This window comes from Chiloscyllium plagiosum, unplaced genomic scaffold, assembly GCF_037043375.1.
Source record: "Chiloscyllium plagiosum isolate Xiang-an unplaced genomic scaffold, Cpla_swu_hap1 HiC_scaffold_10, whole genome shotgun sequence".
In the NCBI taxonomy this organism is placed as follows: Eukaryota; Metazoa; Chordata; class Chondrichthyes; order Orectolobiformes; family Hemiscylliidae; genus Chiloscyllium; species Chiloscyllium plagiosum.
The window spans coordinates 91,323,048-91,340,456 of NW_028270148.1; the positions used below are offsets into that span (position 1 = coordinate 91,323,048).

The 17,409-nt window shown below is 42.3% G+C and overlaps 1 protein-coding gene across 10 annotated transcripts in view; it reads right to left on the reverse strand.

Moving 5' to 3' along the window:
* Positions 1-17,409, reverse strand: part of LOC122552997 (mitogen-activated protein kinase kinase kinase kinase 3) — a 297,582-nt gene that overhangs the window by 155,175 nt on the left and 124,998 nt on the right. For all 10 annotated transcript variants that reach the window (XM_043696372.2, XM_087991550.1, XM_087991549.1 and 7 more), the window contains exon 9: positions 15,658-15,789. In XM_043696372.2, coding sequence (XP_043552307.1) covers positions 15,658-15,789 — 132 coding nt within the window. The remainder of the gene's footprint in view (positions 1-15,657; positions 15,790-17,409) is intronic.

Consider the following 17,409-nt stretch of genomic DNA (forward strand, 5'->3'; position numbering starts at 1 on the left):
GAGATTTTGTATAAAGGAAGAACTAGTTCCTTTGTTCAGAGAACTTCATTGCGAAAAGTGTTAAGTGATCCTTCAAAGCTTGTAGTTGCTTAATAAAGTTTGGCTGTTCACAGGAGGTTGGCGTATTGCAGTTGCAGTTGCATCAAGTGTTTAAGAACCTCAAGAAAAAGAACCTCAAGTGCACGCACCGAAGAGGGTCTGTTCGGTGTAGCCGACAAAGAGGCAGGCATAGCCAGGACCTATCAGAGTGCCCATGGGCATCCCCGGATTTGGAGGAAAAGGAAGGGGTTGAAAGAAAAGTGATCAAGGGTAAGGACTAGTTCGGCGAGGTGGAGCAGAGTATTGGTGAAGGGGAACTGGATTGGTCTGCTGGAGAGGAAGCAGCTGAGGGCCTGAAGGCCATCCTTGTGGGGTATGGACATGTATAAGGACTGCATGTCCAAAGTGAAGCTAAAGTGCTGGGGGCCAGAGGATTGGAAATTATTTGAAGAGATGGAGGGCATGGTTAGACCCACGGATATAAGTGGGAAGCATCTGGACGAAGGGAGAGAGGATGGAGTCGAGATAGGAAGAAATAAGCTCGGTGGGGCAGGAGAATGGGGAGATGATGGTCTGGCTGGGGTAGTTGGGCTTGTGGATCTTGGGGAGCAGGTAGAACCAGGCGTGGACGGCTGGGGGATTATGGCATTGGAGGCAGTGGAAGGGAGAGCACCGGATGCAGAGGTTACAGACAGTGAGTGTGATTTTGGCCTGATGGGCCACAGTGGGGTTGTGCTCAAGGGGAAGGTACGATGTGGTGTCAGAGAGCTGGCGTTTGACCTCTGCAACTACCACTGCACTGTCTTTGTCAACAGGTTTGACAATGAAAAGGGGATCGGTGCTCCCTCTTACACCAGCTCTTTAGCCATATTTCAACTGTATCATTAGATTAGATTAGATTACTTTACAGTGTGGAAACAGGCCCTTCGGCCCAACAAGTCCACACCGACCCGCCGAAGCGTAACCCACCCATACCCCTACATTTACCCCTTACCCAACACTACGGGCAATTTAGCATGGCCAATTCACCTGACCTGCACATCTTTGGACTGTGGGAGGAAACCGGAGCACCCGGAGGAAACCCACGCAGACACGGGGAGAACGTGCAAACTCCACACAGTCAGTCGCCTGAGGCGGGAATTGAACCCGGATCTCTGGCGCTGCGAGGCAGCAGTGCTAACCACTGTGCCACCGTGCCGCCCCGGTGGAGTCTTCCTACTCCTAGCCTCAGTGGCTGTGGCACAGAAAGTAATCCCAACATTACACCTTAGAGTTTCTGCTTTTCAACTTCTTATCTAACTCCTGAATTGCCTTTGCAAGGTAGCATTTCTCTGCCTATGTCATTGGTATCAATGTAGACCACAACCTCTGGCTGCTCACCCTTCCTCTTCAGAATAATCTGTGCCTTTCAGAGACATGCTTCACCCTGGCACCAAGGAGGCAACACTGTATTTGGTTGTGTCACTTGCCTAACTGTGCTCCCAACTACACAGTCCCTTATCATCACTCTTTGTCTGCACTTAGAATCGCCCTTCTGTACAACAGTGCCAGTCATGGTGCCAATGACCTAGCTACTGCTGCTTTCCCTTAAGAGGCGATCCCCTGCAATATATCCAAAATGGTGTATCTCTTTGAGGGGGGAATGGTCACAGGGGACTTCTGTTTACCTTACCTTCTTGGTGATCACTTAACTCTCTTGTCTGTGTGGTTCTTATTGGTGGTGTGACCAGCTTGCTAAATGTGCTATCTACGACATTCTATGCATCGTGGGCACTCTACAGTGAGTCCATCTGCAGCTCCAAGCATTCCCTACAGCAAACCAGGAGCTGCAGCTGAACCTATCGGAAAGATGTTGCGAAACTTGAAAGGGTTCAGAAAAGATTTACAAGGATGTTGCCAGGGTTGGAGGATTTGAGCTACAGGGAGAGGCTGAACAGGTTGGGACTGTTTTCCCTGGAGCGTCGGAGGCTGAGGGGTGACCTTATAGAGGTTTACAAAATTATGAGGAGTATGGATAGGATAAATAGGCAAAGTCTTGTCCCTGGGGTCAGGGAGTCCAGAACTAGAGGGCATAGGTTTAGGGTGAGAGGGGAAAGATATAAAAGAGACCTAAGGGGCAACTTTTTCACACAGAGGGTGTTACATGCATTGAATGAGCTGCCAGAGGATATGGTGGAGGCTGGTACAATTGCAACATTTAAGAGGCATTTAGATGGGTATATGAATAGGAAGGGTTTGGAGGGATATGGGCCGGGTGCTGGCAGGTGGGACAAGATTGGATTGGGATATCTGGTCGGCATGAACGGGTTAGACCGAAGGGTCTGTTTCCATGCTGTACATCTCTATGACTCTATGACAATTCCCGTATACCACTAAGTATCCCCGATTTCCCAAATATTGCAGGAACAGCATTCTATGGGGTTGAGTTCTTCTGCCATTGTGAACCTTATCAACCGCAGACAACAGACCAGAAACAGATTACACAATTCAACTTAGATCTCGACTTCTAGCACACTACAACTACAAAAAGTATGTACTTCACCTCTCTCCAGATACTACTCACTCTGGTTCTTCCAAGGCAAGCCTTTATCACTTTTTGAATTGTGACATCACCTCTGGAGCTCTGGCACTGGATTCAGCTCCATATTCACTGTGATTGACCCTATTCCTCAGATATTTATCCTGCTGCCACTGCTGTTCACCCTCAGGTCCACTCTCCTTTGCTCTGTTGCTACTGCTGTTGCTGCTCAGACTAACCTCAGTCCAGCCCCAATCCTCAGGTATTTATCTCGCTGTTGTACACACACCCCTCCCCCCAAACCACCCAAATTCATTCCCCTTCGCTCTTTTGTTGCTGACGTCACTGCTTGGACTGACCTCAAAATGGCTGGTGAACTTTGCTTGCATTGTGAGGTGTTGCGGGGGCGGGGGATTGATGCTGAGAGAAAACATGAATGTCAAGAGTGGGATATGAACCACTCAAGAAAGGGACCTGAATTTACCAGGCTTGAGCGAGGCAAAGAATAATACTCAGGTCTGACATCTTACACCACTCAGCCATCCTGACAGATTGCAAATGTTGCTATTGACTAATTTTAATTCTATCCTCCACTGGAAGAATTGGGAGGAGTGCACGAAGGATCAACTGACATTTGGGAAACAGTAATATAATAAATATAGAACGCTTCTTTATTCAGCACAATATTAGTGAAGGTGTATAACAGATAAGATGGGTTACTATTTCTATCTGGATGAAACCCGAATACTGTGGAAATAACAAAATTATCATGTTGACTTCTAAATTTTAATTGTAAACTATAAAAGGAATATAACAATAGGTTTCACTTGTAAAACCTACATGATTTGACATCAATATGCCACCATATTTCAGGACATTTGACTTTCCGTTGCTAGGAAGTAAAATAAATAGGGCTAGGGATTTCTGCTGCTTTAATACCTCACTTTCTACATATGTGGTGGCCTTAGCAGCAGTCAAATGTCGAATGATCAGTAAGGTTGTTAGGCAAATGATATGTGCTCCAAATTCAGAGATTCAAATTTATGCTCCAAATTCAGAGATTGTGCTGGAATATTGTTCATCCAAATCCGAATTAACCAGCAAAAGGATTCTTGTGGATCACTGGATATTGAGATAAGGTAAATAGGTAGTGTTTTCCCCAGTCCAAACTAGAGGCCAGAGGTTTAATGTGAGAGGGACAAGATTTAAAAAGGATGGTCAACTTTTTCACACAGAGGGTGATGCGTGCGTGGAATGAGCTGCCAGAGGAAAGGGTGGAGACTGGTACAATTACAACATTTAAAAGGCATCTGGATGGGTATACGAAAAGGAAGGGTTTAAGAGGGATACGGGCCAAGTGCTGGCAAATTAATTTAGGATATCTGATTGGCATGGACGAGTTGAATAGAAGGTGTGTTTCCGTGCTGTACGCCTTTATGACTCGAAGTGTGAAACAGCTAAGAACATAGATTAACACGGTCAGAGAATCTGTGTCAGAGATGAAGTGTAATCCAAAATTACAAAAAGGCTGACATTAGCCTCCTTAGGCCATTCAAGAGAACTGCATACTACTTCAATTAAGTCAAAACTCTAAGGTTTTCGATCGATTCTGATTATACTTAGATTAGATTTACTTAGATTACTTACAGTGTGGAAACAGGCCCTTCGGCCCAACAAGTCCACACTGACCCATCCAGACCCATTCCCCTACATTTACCCCTTCACCTACCACTACGGGCAATTTGGCATGGCCAATTCACCTAACCCGTACATTTTTGGACTGGTGGGAGGAAACCGGAGCACCCGGAGGAAACCCACGCAGACACAGGGAGAATGTGCAAACTCCACACAGTCGCCTGAGGCGGGAACTGAACCTGGGTCTCTGATGCTGTGAGGCAGCAGTGCTAACCACTGTGCCACCATGTTATACCTTTTAGTTTTTCAATGAGAAAAGTCAAAGTATCCAAAAATTTCTAGAGAGAACTACATATGTTGATCCAAAAAGTATTTAGCTAAATATTTATGCTCCATGAAGTCAAAAGTGAGACTCAAAAATTAAAAAGCTGCCATTTTTAACATCAAACAACTGAGAGAAAACAAAACCTCTTAGTTCCTTTTAAATTGTCAGATTCATAGATTATTGGAGGAGCTGCAGATAGTGAGGAGGACTGTCGGAGGGTACACCTGGATTATAAATGAGTTGGAGGCATGTACAGAAAAATGTCAGATGGAGTTTAATCCAGACAAACGTGAGGTGATGCATTTTGAAAGGTCACATACTGGTGGAAAATTCCACTGAATGGCAGAACCTTTAGGAGTATCGATATGCAGAGAAATCTGGCTGTGCAGGTCCACAGATCACTGAAGGTGGCAACTCAGGTCGATAAGGTAGTAAAAAAGGCCTCTGGCATGCTTGCCTTCATTGGAAGGGGTACTGAATATAAGGATAGACAAGTTATGTTGCAGCTTTATAGAACTTTAGTTAGGCCACACTTGGAATATTGCGCACAGTTCTGGTCACCATACTAACAAAGATGTGGATGCTTTGGAGAGGGTACAGAACAGGTTTACCAGGATGTTGCCTGGTATAGGGGATTTTAGCTATGAAGAAAGGTCGGATAGACAGGGTTTGATTTCACTGGGTCACAAGAGGTTGATAAGATTGCAAATGGTATCGATAGAGTGGAAAGTATGAGGCTTTCTCCCCCAGGGTGGAGGGGTCAAGTACTTGGGGACACACGTTCAAGGTGTGGGGCGGGAAGAGTTTAAAAGAACTGTGCAAGGCACATTTTTCACACAAAGGGTGGTGAGTGCCTGGAATGTGCTGCCAGAGGTGGTGGTGGAAGTAGTCACAATTGCAACATTCAAGAAGCACCCAGACGAATGCATGAATAGGAAGGGAATAGACAGATAAGGATCTTGTAAGTGAAGTCAGTTTTAATATGGAAGGGCAAAACTTGTCAACGCAGGCTTAGAAGGCTGAAGGGCCTGTTCCTGTGCTGTATTGTTCTTTGTTTTATTAATACAAAGGTCATTTTAAGGCAATATATTTGCCTTAAATGCAAAATATGTTTGCACATATGTTTGCATTTTTTTCATGGTCTGTATGTGAAAAGGGATATCACTTTTAAAAAGGGGAGCACATACAAGGAGTTGTTGGCAACTTGGATAAACAAGCAAAGCTGACTGATGTGTGAGAGTCAATGTTACTTTCTGGGACAGTGGGCTCAGCACTGAGAGGCCTCTGATTACAAATCTGCAGTTTGCAAGATGTGCAAGGAACAGAAAAGCAAGGAACGCTTCTGAAGTTGACTGCATCAATATCTCACTCTGTACCTTTGTGTGAAAAGATGCTCTATTCAATTCTGTGCAGGAAATTTACATCCGCAGACACAGAGAAATAATTCTAAAATCTAAAGGGAATAAAAGATCCCAGGTCCAACAAGTCAACCAGTTAACTAAAGTCTCATCATTATTATGCAGGCAACATGGCAACAAAGAACTGAAAAGATTGCAAAAATAACCCGTCTAGTTTTTTTTCCCCAAAGATTTAAGATTTAATACAGAGACATGTCTAGCAATGAGTTTTTCTTCAAATATAGCCTTGCCTTTTTCTTTCGCGTGAGCATGTGGGATTTTAAAAGAGGTAAAGTTTAATTTTTCCAGTCATTAATTAGTTAATTGGTTAGGATACAGGTAGTTATCCTATAACTCTACACATTCCTGTGTGACGCCGTATTATAGAAAATCATGCAGTGGAAATAATGAGACCATTGGGAAAAACAGGGGCGAACCACCAAAATTACCAGTAAAAATTGCAACAAAAATACCTGTCTTGATAGCGAAAGAAGCTAAGATTTATCCCTTGATCCAAGTGTCAGTTTTTGGAGTATTTCACATCGTGATGCTTGGGGACATCTATCACCTTATTTTATAAAACTCACCTGATTTACTACCCAGCCCATCCTTTGGTGCCCCTCCCACACATCTAGCACCATCATACCATATGCCATTTCCAAAACAACTCACCACTTCCTGGGGATATCCCAGAATTGGCCAACATCCATGGTGCAGCACCATCTTTAAAAAAATATTGTGTACCCAGACAAGAGCTGCCCTGCATGGTTCCTGACATTGCCTGCCACGTTCATGGCCAATGAAGAAATTATGCCTCTCTCTGAGCAGGGACATGGAGATGCTGCTGATAGGAATGGGGTGATCAAAACATAAGAAATAGGAGGAGTAGGCCATCTGACCCTTTGAGCCTGCCCCACCATTCAATAAAATCATGGCTGATCTTTTTATGGCCTCAGCTCCACTTATCCATCCTCTCACCATAACCCTTAATTCCTTTACTGTTCAAAACATTATCCATCTTAGCTTTAAAAAAATTCAACAGGAAAACTTCAACTACTTCACTGGGCAAGCAATTCCACAGATTCACAACCCTCTGAGAGAAGAAGTTCCTTCTCAATTCAGTCCTAAATCTGCTCCCCTAATTGTGAGGCTATGCCTTCTTGCCCTAGTTTCCCCCACCAGTGGAAACATCCTCTCTACTTCTATCTTATCCATTCCCTTCATAATTTTATGTTTCTAAAAGACGCCTCCTTACTTTTCTAAATTCCGATGAATATAATCCCACTCTACTCAGTCTCTCTTGATAAGCCAATGCCCTTAACTCCAGAATCGACCAAGTGAATCTCCTCTGCACCTGTTCTAGTGCCAGTATATCCTTTCTCAAGTAAGGAGTCCAAAACCACATGCAGTACTCCAGGTGTGCCCTCACCAGCACCCAACAACGTAACCTCCCTGTGTTTAACCTCAATCCCTTCAGCAATGGGAGATAAAATTCCATTTGCTTCTTAATTGCCAGTTGCACCTGCAGATCAATCTTCTGTGATTCATGCACAAGGACACCCAGGTCCCTCTGCACAGCATCATGCTGCAATTTTTTACCTTTCAAATAATAGACTTTTTTACTGTTACTCCTACTAAAATGGATGACTTCACATTTATTAACATTGCACTCTATCTGCCAGACCTTTGCCCATTCACTCAAACTACGTCCCCCTGTAAAGTCCTCTGCACACTTTGCTCTACCAATCAGCTTAGTATAATCTGCAAACATTGACACACTATACATGGTCCCTAACTTTAAATCATCTATGCAAAGTGTAAATAATTGCAGTCCCAAAACTGATCCCTGAAGCACACTACTAGTCACTGATCACCAAAGCACTCATTTTTATCCCCATTTTTTGATTCCTGTTAGTTAATCAATCCTCTATCCATGCTGATACATTACCCATAACATTATGCATCCTTATCTTATGCAACAGCCTTTTTTTGGGGCACTTTAGCGAATGCCTTTTGGAAATCTAAGTACGCACCTACTGGGTCCCCATTGTCCACTGTATTCATAATGTCTTCATAGAATTCCAGTAGATTAGTTAAGAATGATCTGCTCTTCATGAACCCATGCTGCGTCTGCCAATGGGACAATTTCTTTCTTTCTATCTAGATATCTTGTTATTTCTTCCTTGATAACAAATTCAAACATTTTCCCCACTATTATTTTTTAAATAGTGGCGTCACATTTGCTGTTTTCCAATCTGCTGGAACTGCCCCAGAGTCCAGTGAATTTTAGAAAACTCCCAGAGGCAGAATGTCCTTTTCTCCCAGGTCAACAGAAGATGCCATTGTGCGGGAACCACACCAATCTGGACCAGGGTTTATCATCCAGGCCAGTACAGTCTCAACCATCTGAAGGATTGCATAGAACATAGGAAGATCAATGATCTTCTCCACCATGCCAGTGAAATTGCCACCATCTTCTCGTTGATACCTCACACTATCTCTGTTACTGTACTCTCATTTCCTGCAACAACTTCCCCACTCTCACTCATCCTTGCTAATATCTGACCCTGACTAACCTTGAATCTCTTCTACACAACCTACTCACCCCTCAGGAAATGTCCACACATGCACCAAAAGTAACAGTCTGCCACCCACCTTTCTCTCCCTAACTCACTATGTGCAAAGTTTCCTGATTCTGACCACCCTAAGGAGCTGACTGATGTCACAACACGGCAGTGAACCCTTTGTTAATTAAACCAAAAACCCAGAAAAGCTCACCTCACCTTGTAACCTGTTAAAATATGAGTGACAGAGAACTCCCAAATTCCACTATTTAAAGAAAATAGTATTGATTTATTTTTTAACTCAGTGAACATTAAACAATAACTACTTACAACTCAAAACCCCTTTTTCTCTTAACTGCTTATTACCTGCCTCCAACTCTATAACAATATGTCATTCCAATAAGACACTTATTAAAATTACATCAACTTAATTTAAAAACCACACAGCCCACTGTCATCTTCAGTGTCTTTCTTCTTCCAGCTGATGATCTCCCTGGTCACCATCATTTTTTAAACTGTGAATATGTTTCATTTGAAAAGGTACCTTTGATAGAGAGTATTTCCTAATTTCTTGGGTCTCTCTCAATGGCAATTGTTCTCTTTTCAATTCTTAAAATGTCTGCATTTTTATATCCCTAACATTGGATTGTCTCATTGGTTCGATATTGCCAAAACAATAAATTCAAATGTGATTGGGTTTTAGTATCCTGGGGCATAATTTAATTTGAATTTCACCAATCAGTTTATTGTCAAAACAATCACCAAATCTCAGGTACCCATTTCACAGCCAAATGTTACATATTTTCAATTTTCCAGTACACTATGGGACTGCCATCTAGTCATATACACAGGTGCTTGTAATCTCTTCGTTCAGAACAGCATTCACTCTCTTAAAGGTACAGTACACGCCTTCAAAGTCATAACACTGACCATGTCCAAGCCCTGGTACTTTTTTTTGCAGTTGATTACCAAAGTGATTACCGTATATACTCGAGTTGCAGTCAAATGTTTTGACTACTTTAAAGGTTAAATTAATGGGGGTCGACTATTACATACTACTTTTGAAGGGCTGAAATTCATGCCCGTCAAAATTCATAGCATATCATTAGCAGAAGCCCAATTGATCTCGAAACGAATGAAGAAAAAAAAAACAACCAATTACAGTAATTCTCAAAATCTGGAGCACAACAGCCAGCGGACTGGAAGACCAGAAGCGGAGCGAAACAATCAGCAGACTAGAAAGCTGAAGCAGGATGTGACAGCTGGCACACTGACTCATAAACGCTGATCTGTTATCTGTGAAGAACTAGGGTCAACTTTTTCACGAATTATATGGAAAATTCCAGGTTATTTTTCCTAAAATAGGGGGTCTACTCGTACATGAGATCGACTATTACTCAAGTATAAATGGTAGTCACTGGAACAGATTCACATAAACCTGCAGATATTCTTTAATATCTAAACATATATTTTAAAGAGAGAAAAAAGCTCTTAATGTAAACAACAAAACCAAGTTTCAAACCGGTCCTCAACACTGTCCTTTTACTGTTAGTCAATTCCAGTGAAATTTGACTCTTATCTCCATTCTAAATTTTAAAATTAACAGATTGCTCCCAACTTTTTGTCCTCAGGCTGGAGAGATATTTCACAATGCTTTTTCCAAGTCTACTCGCACAAACATTTCACAATACTCTTTACAAGAAAGTGCATAAGAATACTGATCATGTGATGCCAACACAGAGTCCAGTCCTTCACACACCCCGACACCTAGTGCCGGAGATGAGAATCGCATAAAAGCGAACGGGAGCTTACTTCATTGAATAAAACGGTCAGCAATTCACAAAACATGTTCCAGACAAATTGAATTTAATTAACGCTCATTATCGGAGAACTGCCTGTATCAGTTTTGTTAAAATAAGATTTTTTTTTGTTAATGCAGTTTTATCACCAAAAAGCTAAGGTTGACTTTTACATAAAATATATGAAAAGGTTAAATTTCAGGCCAAAAGACATGGGAGTAACTTTTATACAACATTGGCTCTATACACATATATATGTACATATATTTGTTAATATTTCAGTTCCCCAGATCAATAACTACAACAATACCACTACTGATACACTACAAGTAGTGTAATCAGATTTTTAAAAAATTGAGGCTTGCAAGCATTGGCAGTCATGCAATGCCATCATGGATAGCAAATCTAGAGTCAGGCATAGCTACCCTCTTTACCTTGTCCTATTGAAATCTTAAGCCGATTCCATCAGAAAGGTGCTGGCATAAGAGGGGTGACAAAGACCAAATAGTGGAGTCATTCAGTCAAATGCCTCCCTACACATGGACAATATCACCACCTTCTGCTTGGATCCATTATGCATTGACTGAGTAGCACCAGTTCAATCTGACCTCAGTCAAAACACATCGAAGCAAGAGCCAGACAACCTGAAGGTGCTGGCAATAAAGGTGAGCAGTGCGCATAAAAAATAACTGGAAGGAGCAAGTACTCATGGTCAAACAAAAACCAAACATGTCAAAGCAAGACTCCTTCTCCACTACGTGTGTGAGGAAGACCATCAGGTGTATGGCACTCAGTGTTGCTGTACAGATCTGGCCTATTCTCATCTGAACTACAATTTGCTTTACCTGGAAGTCAAACTGGACTATGTTCACAGGGACATGATGCATTAACCTCTAGATAAAGGGGTACATGTGGCCAGAATGAGGAAGTTTTGTTAAGTTTATAGCTATGCATAGAAACTCCTTATACAAGTGTTTAGAAGGAGAACAGGGAAAATACCATTATCCACACCCAAGTGGGCATGCTGAGGTCTTACCTGTTACCCAATGTTGCAAAGAATTTGTCTTGCCATGTTGACACAGAACCCTTCAAGTGTTTGAGTCATATTGCATCACTTGCCCTTTGTGGAGGAGATTCTATAGAAAAACACTTTTGACCACAAATCCATCAGGCAGTGGTCAGCATATAGCATACAAGATCTTATAGGAAAAATAAATGGTTCCCCATTGTGGTGAAACGGTTAAAAATTATGTCCCAATACATGTGTGAATCTAACCGGAATGGAGGTGTTGCTTAGTCCCGTGTGAATCTTATTACACACCTCCCCGTGTGAATCTTCTTATCTGTATGTAACCAGAATGGAATGTGTTTTTTAGCCTTGCTCTGCTGTTCACATGAATGTTTATATCTGGAAAAGAGTATATCAGCTGGAAAAGTCTCCAGTTCGGTGAGTCTGCTCCGGGGTTACGTTTAACCGCCGAGCGTGGGTTGTTGGCAACCGCTCTACGAGAACTGACGGCTCCCAGTTCCGGTAACATGTAGAGTGAGTATAAGCCAGACCCGTTGTAAGTATGAGACCTGGTTGTGGCGACGCTGCGGGGAATAAAATGCTCATATTCTAGCAGACTCGCCTCTTGGTCGTTTGTTCTGTGTCAGACTACTCTCCTACGAACCTGACCTTGAGAATTTTTTAAAACACCCATGCAGACTATTAGTCACCTGGTAGAATGCCTCAGTGCCAGAACTTATAACCAAGCACCAAGACACAGTGGTAAAAAAGGCCCTCAGATCATTCCTCTGTAACTGGAGCCTAGCCCTTTTTGCACATTACTCTTGAGGTGGCTGGGATGGGGAAGAGACAGTCATCTACATCCATGTGGACAAAAAATCTGAAAGAAAATCTAGAAGGAGATACAATAGTGTTTGTTCAGCTTTATCCTAAGCAGCTCCATGACACAGGGTTCTATGCTCTATGGGTTCACATTGTGATAAACATCTCTTTTTATTTCAAAAAATGTATTTTATTCATAAAATATTCTGATGATCTGTACAATTGGTCACGCCATACATACGCAAACATCCCATTTCTTTGCATACAGAGATAGAGTAATCATTCGTATATACAGGTCTGTACGTTTACCATATATCCATATGTTTAGCTGAGGCGTCAGCGGAGCCCACTTACTGCGTGGGCCCCCTGTTCTTTGGCAGGCAGATGTTACACGGTGGTCTTGCCCCACCGCACCTTGGCGGCAGTTGCCCCAAGCTTCAGCACGTCCCTCAACACAGTCCTGGATCTTGGAATGTGCCAGTCCACAACACTCAGTCGGGGTCAGCTCCTTCAGCTGGAAGATCAACAGGTTTCAGACAGACCAAAGAGCTTCTTTCACCGAGTTGATGATCGTCTCGGTGTGTGTCCTGGAGAACAGACCGTGAGTCCCGCGTCACGGAGCTGCTTGGGACGAACCTCGACAAACACTCGTCTCCAGTCATCCTTTGCATAGGCACATTTCAGAAGGAGGTGTGAGACAGTCTCGTCCCCTCCGCAGCCACTTCGAGGGCAGCATGCGGTGCGGCAGAGAGTCCGGCGTGCGTAAAGGATCTCACAGGCAGAGCCCTTCTCACCACCACCATGTCTTGGTGCGTGTTGGAAAGTTCTGGTGATGAGGCATTCTGCCAAATGACTGACAGTCTGCTCAGGGAACTGCTCGACAGGATCTGCTCTTTCCTTTTCCCAAAGGGTCTCAAGGACACTGTGCTGACCACTTCCTGATGGACCTGTGGTCAAAGGTGTTTTTCTTCATAAACTTCTCTATGAAGGACAGGTGATACGGAACGGTCCAACTACTTGGAGCCTTCAGTGACAGCGAGGCCAGGCCCATCCTTCACAACACCGGGGACAGGAACCTCAGTACATAGTGACATTTTGTGTTTGCGTACTGGGGATCAATGCACAGCTCGCTGCAGCCACAAACAAAGGTAGCTATCAGGGTGAGGGAGGCATTTGGCGTGTTTTTCCCCCCGTTGCCCAGAGCTTTGTACATCGAGTCCCTTCGGACCCTGGCCATCTTTCCTCTCTATACAAAATGGAAGATGGCCCAGGTGACTGCGACGGCACAGGTTCTGCGAATAGGCCAGACCTGTGCCACATATAACAACACTGACAGTGCCTCACACCTGATGACCAGGTTTTTACCCGCGATGGAGAGCGACCGTAGCTTCCATCTGCCCAGTTTCTGCCTCACTTTCTTAATACACTCCTTCCCCCGCCCCCCCAAAAGACTTGGCGCATGCCCCAGCCCCTCCGAACCAAATACCCAGCACCTTCAGGTGGTCGGTCCTGACGCTGAAGGGGATCGAGGATTGGTCAGCGCAGTTCCCGAAGAGCATGGCTTCGCTCTTGCCTCAGTTTACCTTGGCCCCCGAGGCCCGTTCGAACTGGTCACCAATGCACAAGAGTCTGTGCATGGACAGCGGATCAAAGCAGAAAATGGCGACGTCATCCATGTACAGGGAGGCATTAACCTACAGGCCCTCCGCTGCCAGGAATAGTCACCCCTCTCAGGCTCGCATCCTTCCTGATGGACTCGGCAAATGGCTCTATGCAGCACACAAACAAGACAGGAGACAGAGGGCAGCCCTGCCTGACTCCAGATCTGACTGGGAAGCTATCTGATTCCCACCCATTGATTGAGACTGCACTGACAATGTTGGTGTAGAGCAGTCTGATCCAATTACAGATTCCCTCCCCAAAGCCCATTTTGGAGATAATATCTCTCATATACATATGTAATATCCTGTCAAAGGCTTTCTCCTGGTCCAGGCTGATGAGGCAGGTGTCCAACCCCCTGTCCTGCACGTAGACAATTGTATCCCTGAGGAGTGAGAGACTCTCAGCGATCTTCCTGCCCAGTACAGCACAGGTTTGGTCAGGGTGAATCACCAATCCCAGAGCAGACCTGACCCGGTTGGCGATGACCTTTGCACCGGAAGGGCCACTAACTCTGGTGCAAGCTGTTCTTTGGTCTGCCCAAAATTTGCTGGTCTTAAATTAAAGTAGTAACTCTTGAGTCAGTGTTGCAGATTGACACATCCCATGGTCCAGTATTATGTGCTGAGGGATGTACTAAAGTTCCAAGCAAATGCCCAAGTGGTGAAGTGTCACTAACTAAGATCTTTCAGCCATAGTACACTGAGCAGCTGTAAGTTATAGAACACCAGCCACCATTGTATTAAGCAAAATATTTCTTTTATTTTAACAAATGTTAAGCATATTTTTAGAAAATAATAGCCAAATTTTAAAAACTTTTGGTTCATGATACTCCAAGCTTTAATACATTTCATTCAAAATTGGAATTTATTCAAATATCAACAACTTTGTCAATAGTTCATTGATTAACATTGACATAATCAGTAGCACATACACTGCTTTATTTACCATGATAAATCTTCTGGGAAAAAACTGCATCTTAAAATGTATTAAACTACATATACTGCAGGCATCAACATTGAGCCCCCCACAGCTGTTACCCCCGTAAGGAACAGTGCAGCTCAGTCACAGGGTAATGTAACATAATCTAGTATATACTAACATATAAACAAATCAAATTAACTCAGCTGTTTTGACATCACCAAAATCCAACGTTTCTAGTCACGTCATATAAATGACAAGTGCTCATAGAATTTTATCACCTATGAACACAAATATTGCAGTTTAACGAGCATTTAATAGTTACTGCTAAAATTGGGCTACTGTATTTATTCTTTCAAGGGATGGCATCTGTCGTCCACCTCTAATTCCAGTTGAATTGATTGGCTTGATCCATCATTTCAAATAACAGTTGAAGGTCAACTACTTTGTTATGAATCTGGAGTGAACACAGGATGACATATTTGTTCCCAGCAGGACATCATTTTGCAACAATGATAACTTTAAGGTCACTATTACCTGTGGTTTTGATTCCATTTTTTAAAAAACATTGAATTTAAATTCCATCAGCTGCTATGGTGAGATCTGAAACCATATTGTACTCATATCCTGACAGCGCCAGCCTAGGCCAGTGGATTACCAAAATCAGTGACATCTCCATGACTTCACTATCATTGTTAAAAATAGGGTTAAATAACAATGTGCTAATCATATTATTGGAAAACCACAAAACAAAGTCTGCACTGATGCAAGTTATATCTTTATTTCAGTAATACCTTTACATTTTACAATCAATCAATCAGGATGCTCATCAACTTTATTTCACAACTAATATCATTTCCAGATGTCTTGCAAAACCAATATTTAAGTTATAAAAAATATTTTGTCAGTGCAAATGGGGACCAGTCTTTAAGTGGTAAAACAGCAACAAGGACTTGACTTGGCTCTTACCTCATTGGATGCAAGTCGAACATTGGAGGCTGAAGTTCAGCTAGCTCAATACCAGTTATGCCAACTGCCCAGATGTCACATAATTGGTTATAACCCCCTTTCCTCTCCACAGCTGCGACCTCTGGGGCCATCCTAGGGAACAAAGTTCATAATTTACACAGATCTGTTGCTTTTAAATTTTCATGCAAGATGAATAAAAGCAAAATATTTTCATGATTATTTCTAATCTCACATTTCATTAAATATTTGCAAATGCCTCAAACTTTCCTTCCATTATAAACTCTATAGTGATGTACTGTAATTTTGTTAACAAGTAAGTAGTTCACAACAAAAAACATCTCCATTAGGGTTGGTTAATGAGGTGACAGTATTTGCAATGAAATGTGTCACTCATTCAATAAGCGCTGATGGAGTAGTCAACGAATCACCACCTTAGAGACCACATGGTTTTGCACAACCATGCCAAGTCTTCTAATGCACACAGCCTCCAAAATAGAAATCAAATGTTCATGGCTTTGCTAGCTATGTAACAGGAAGACACAGTGCAAATCAAGGTGAAACGCAGCAGTGGCAATAACTGCCGTGTTTCTTGATAAACATCATAAAGTGCATTTCGATACTAAGTATCTTCAAGAGTATTTTCCAACAGGAAAAATAAATCAGTAGAATATGAGAAAGTTATATACATAGCATCTAAAAAAACCTTAAAAGAATTATTTCTTTGAAGGACATTGTGATGAAACTAAAAGTTAACATGTGCATGTATTTTGGTGTAATTTGCTGAGAGTTGAAGTTGACAACTAATAGAAGGGGAAAGCTACAATATAAACAATTCTAAACAAGATGAAGTTACTCAAAGTTCCTGGGAAATTACCCATTGGATTTAGGATGAGAATATTCCAGATTGATTCAATTAGTGCTGACAAGTCATTTGAGAAAGAAGTGTGTATCAAGCTCCAAACTGCCTTTTGATCCGTAACATTTAAGGTTCCTGTTGGGAATCTGACTTGCCCATTCTAATACTAATAGGGCATTTCTCCAATAACAATTGGAGCCACAAATCATAACAGCATCCATACTGGGCATATTCCTGACATAAGGAACTCAGAAAATATTAAATAACAAGTACCTGCTACGCAGAGAATTCAGCAATCCTTGAATGATAACATTCTTCAAAAACATAGCAACTTGTTTACTGCTTTGGAACAATGAAATCTTTTTGCCTCACATGACCTCATACTCCAACAAAGGACCAGGAGCTGAAGAGATCTTCTGTCGTTGATCAATATAAACTGGCTCCTACCCATAAAATAAATTAACTCTCAATACCTCAGCAGTTAGCAAAGTATGTTTGATACTATCATGTAATGAATAATGAAGATCTTACAAGGTAGGGTAGTTTTTCTTTGTTGTTCAATTATCTTGCTAACATTGCAGAAACTATGTGACTTTCAAAAGATCCAGTACCAGCTGCATCTCTGCTCGTAACACAATGTGCCAAAAATACTTACCAATATTGGCCAATTGTAAATAGTAGTGAGAGGGTTATCACATGTTTGATACTTAACTAAGCAACTAATGACTCCACTAATTCCACTACCAACCTAGCTACGTCACAAAATCATTCAACATAATTGTTTTATGACAAACTAAACAGCAAGACAAGTTCCAAGTATCGTAAACCAAAAAAAAATCAAAACATTAAAACCCTCAATCTTACCTGAATGATGAGCTAGTACATGGGTAGGGTAC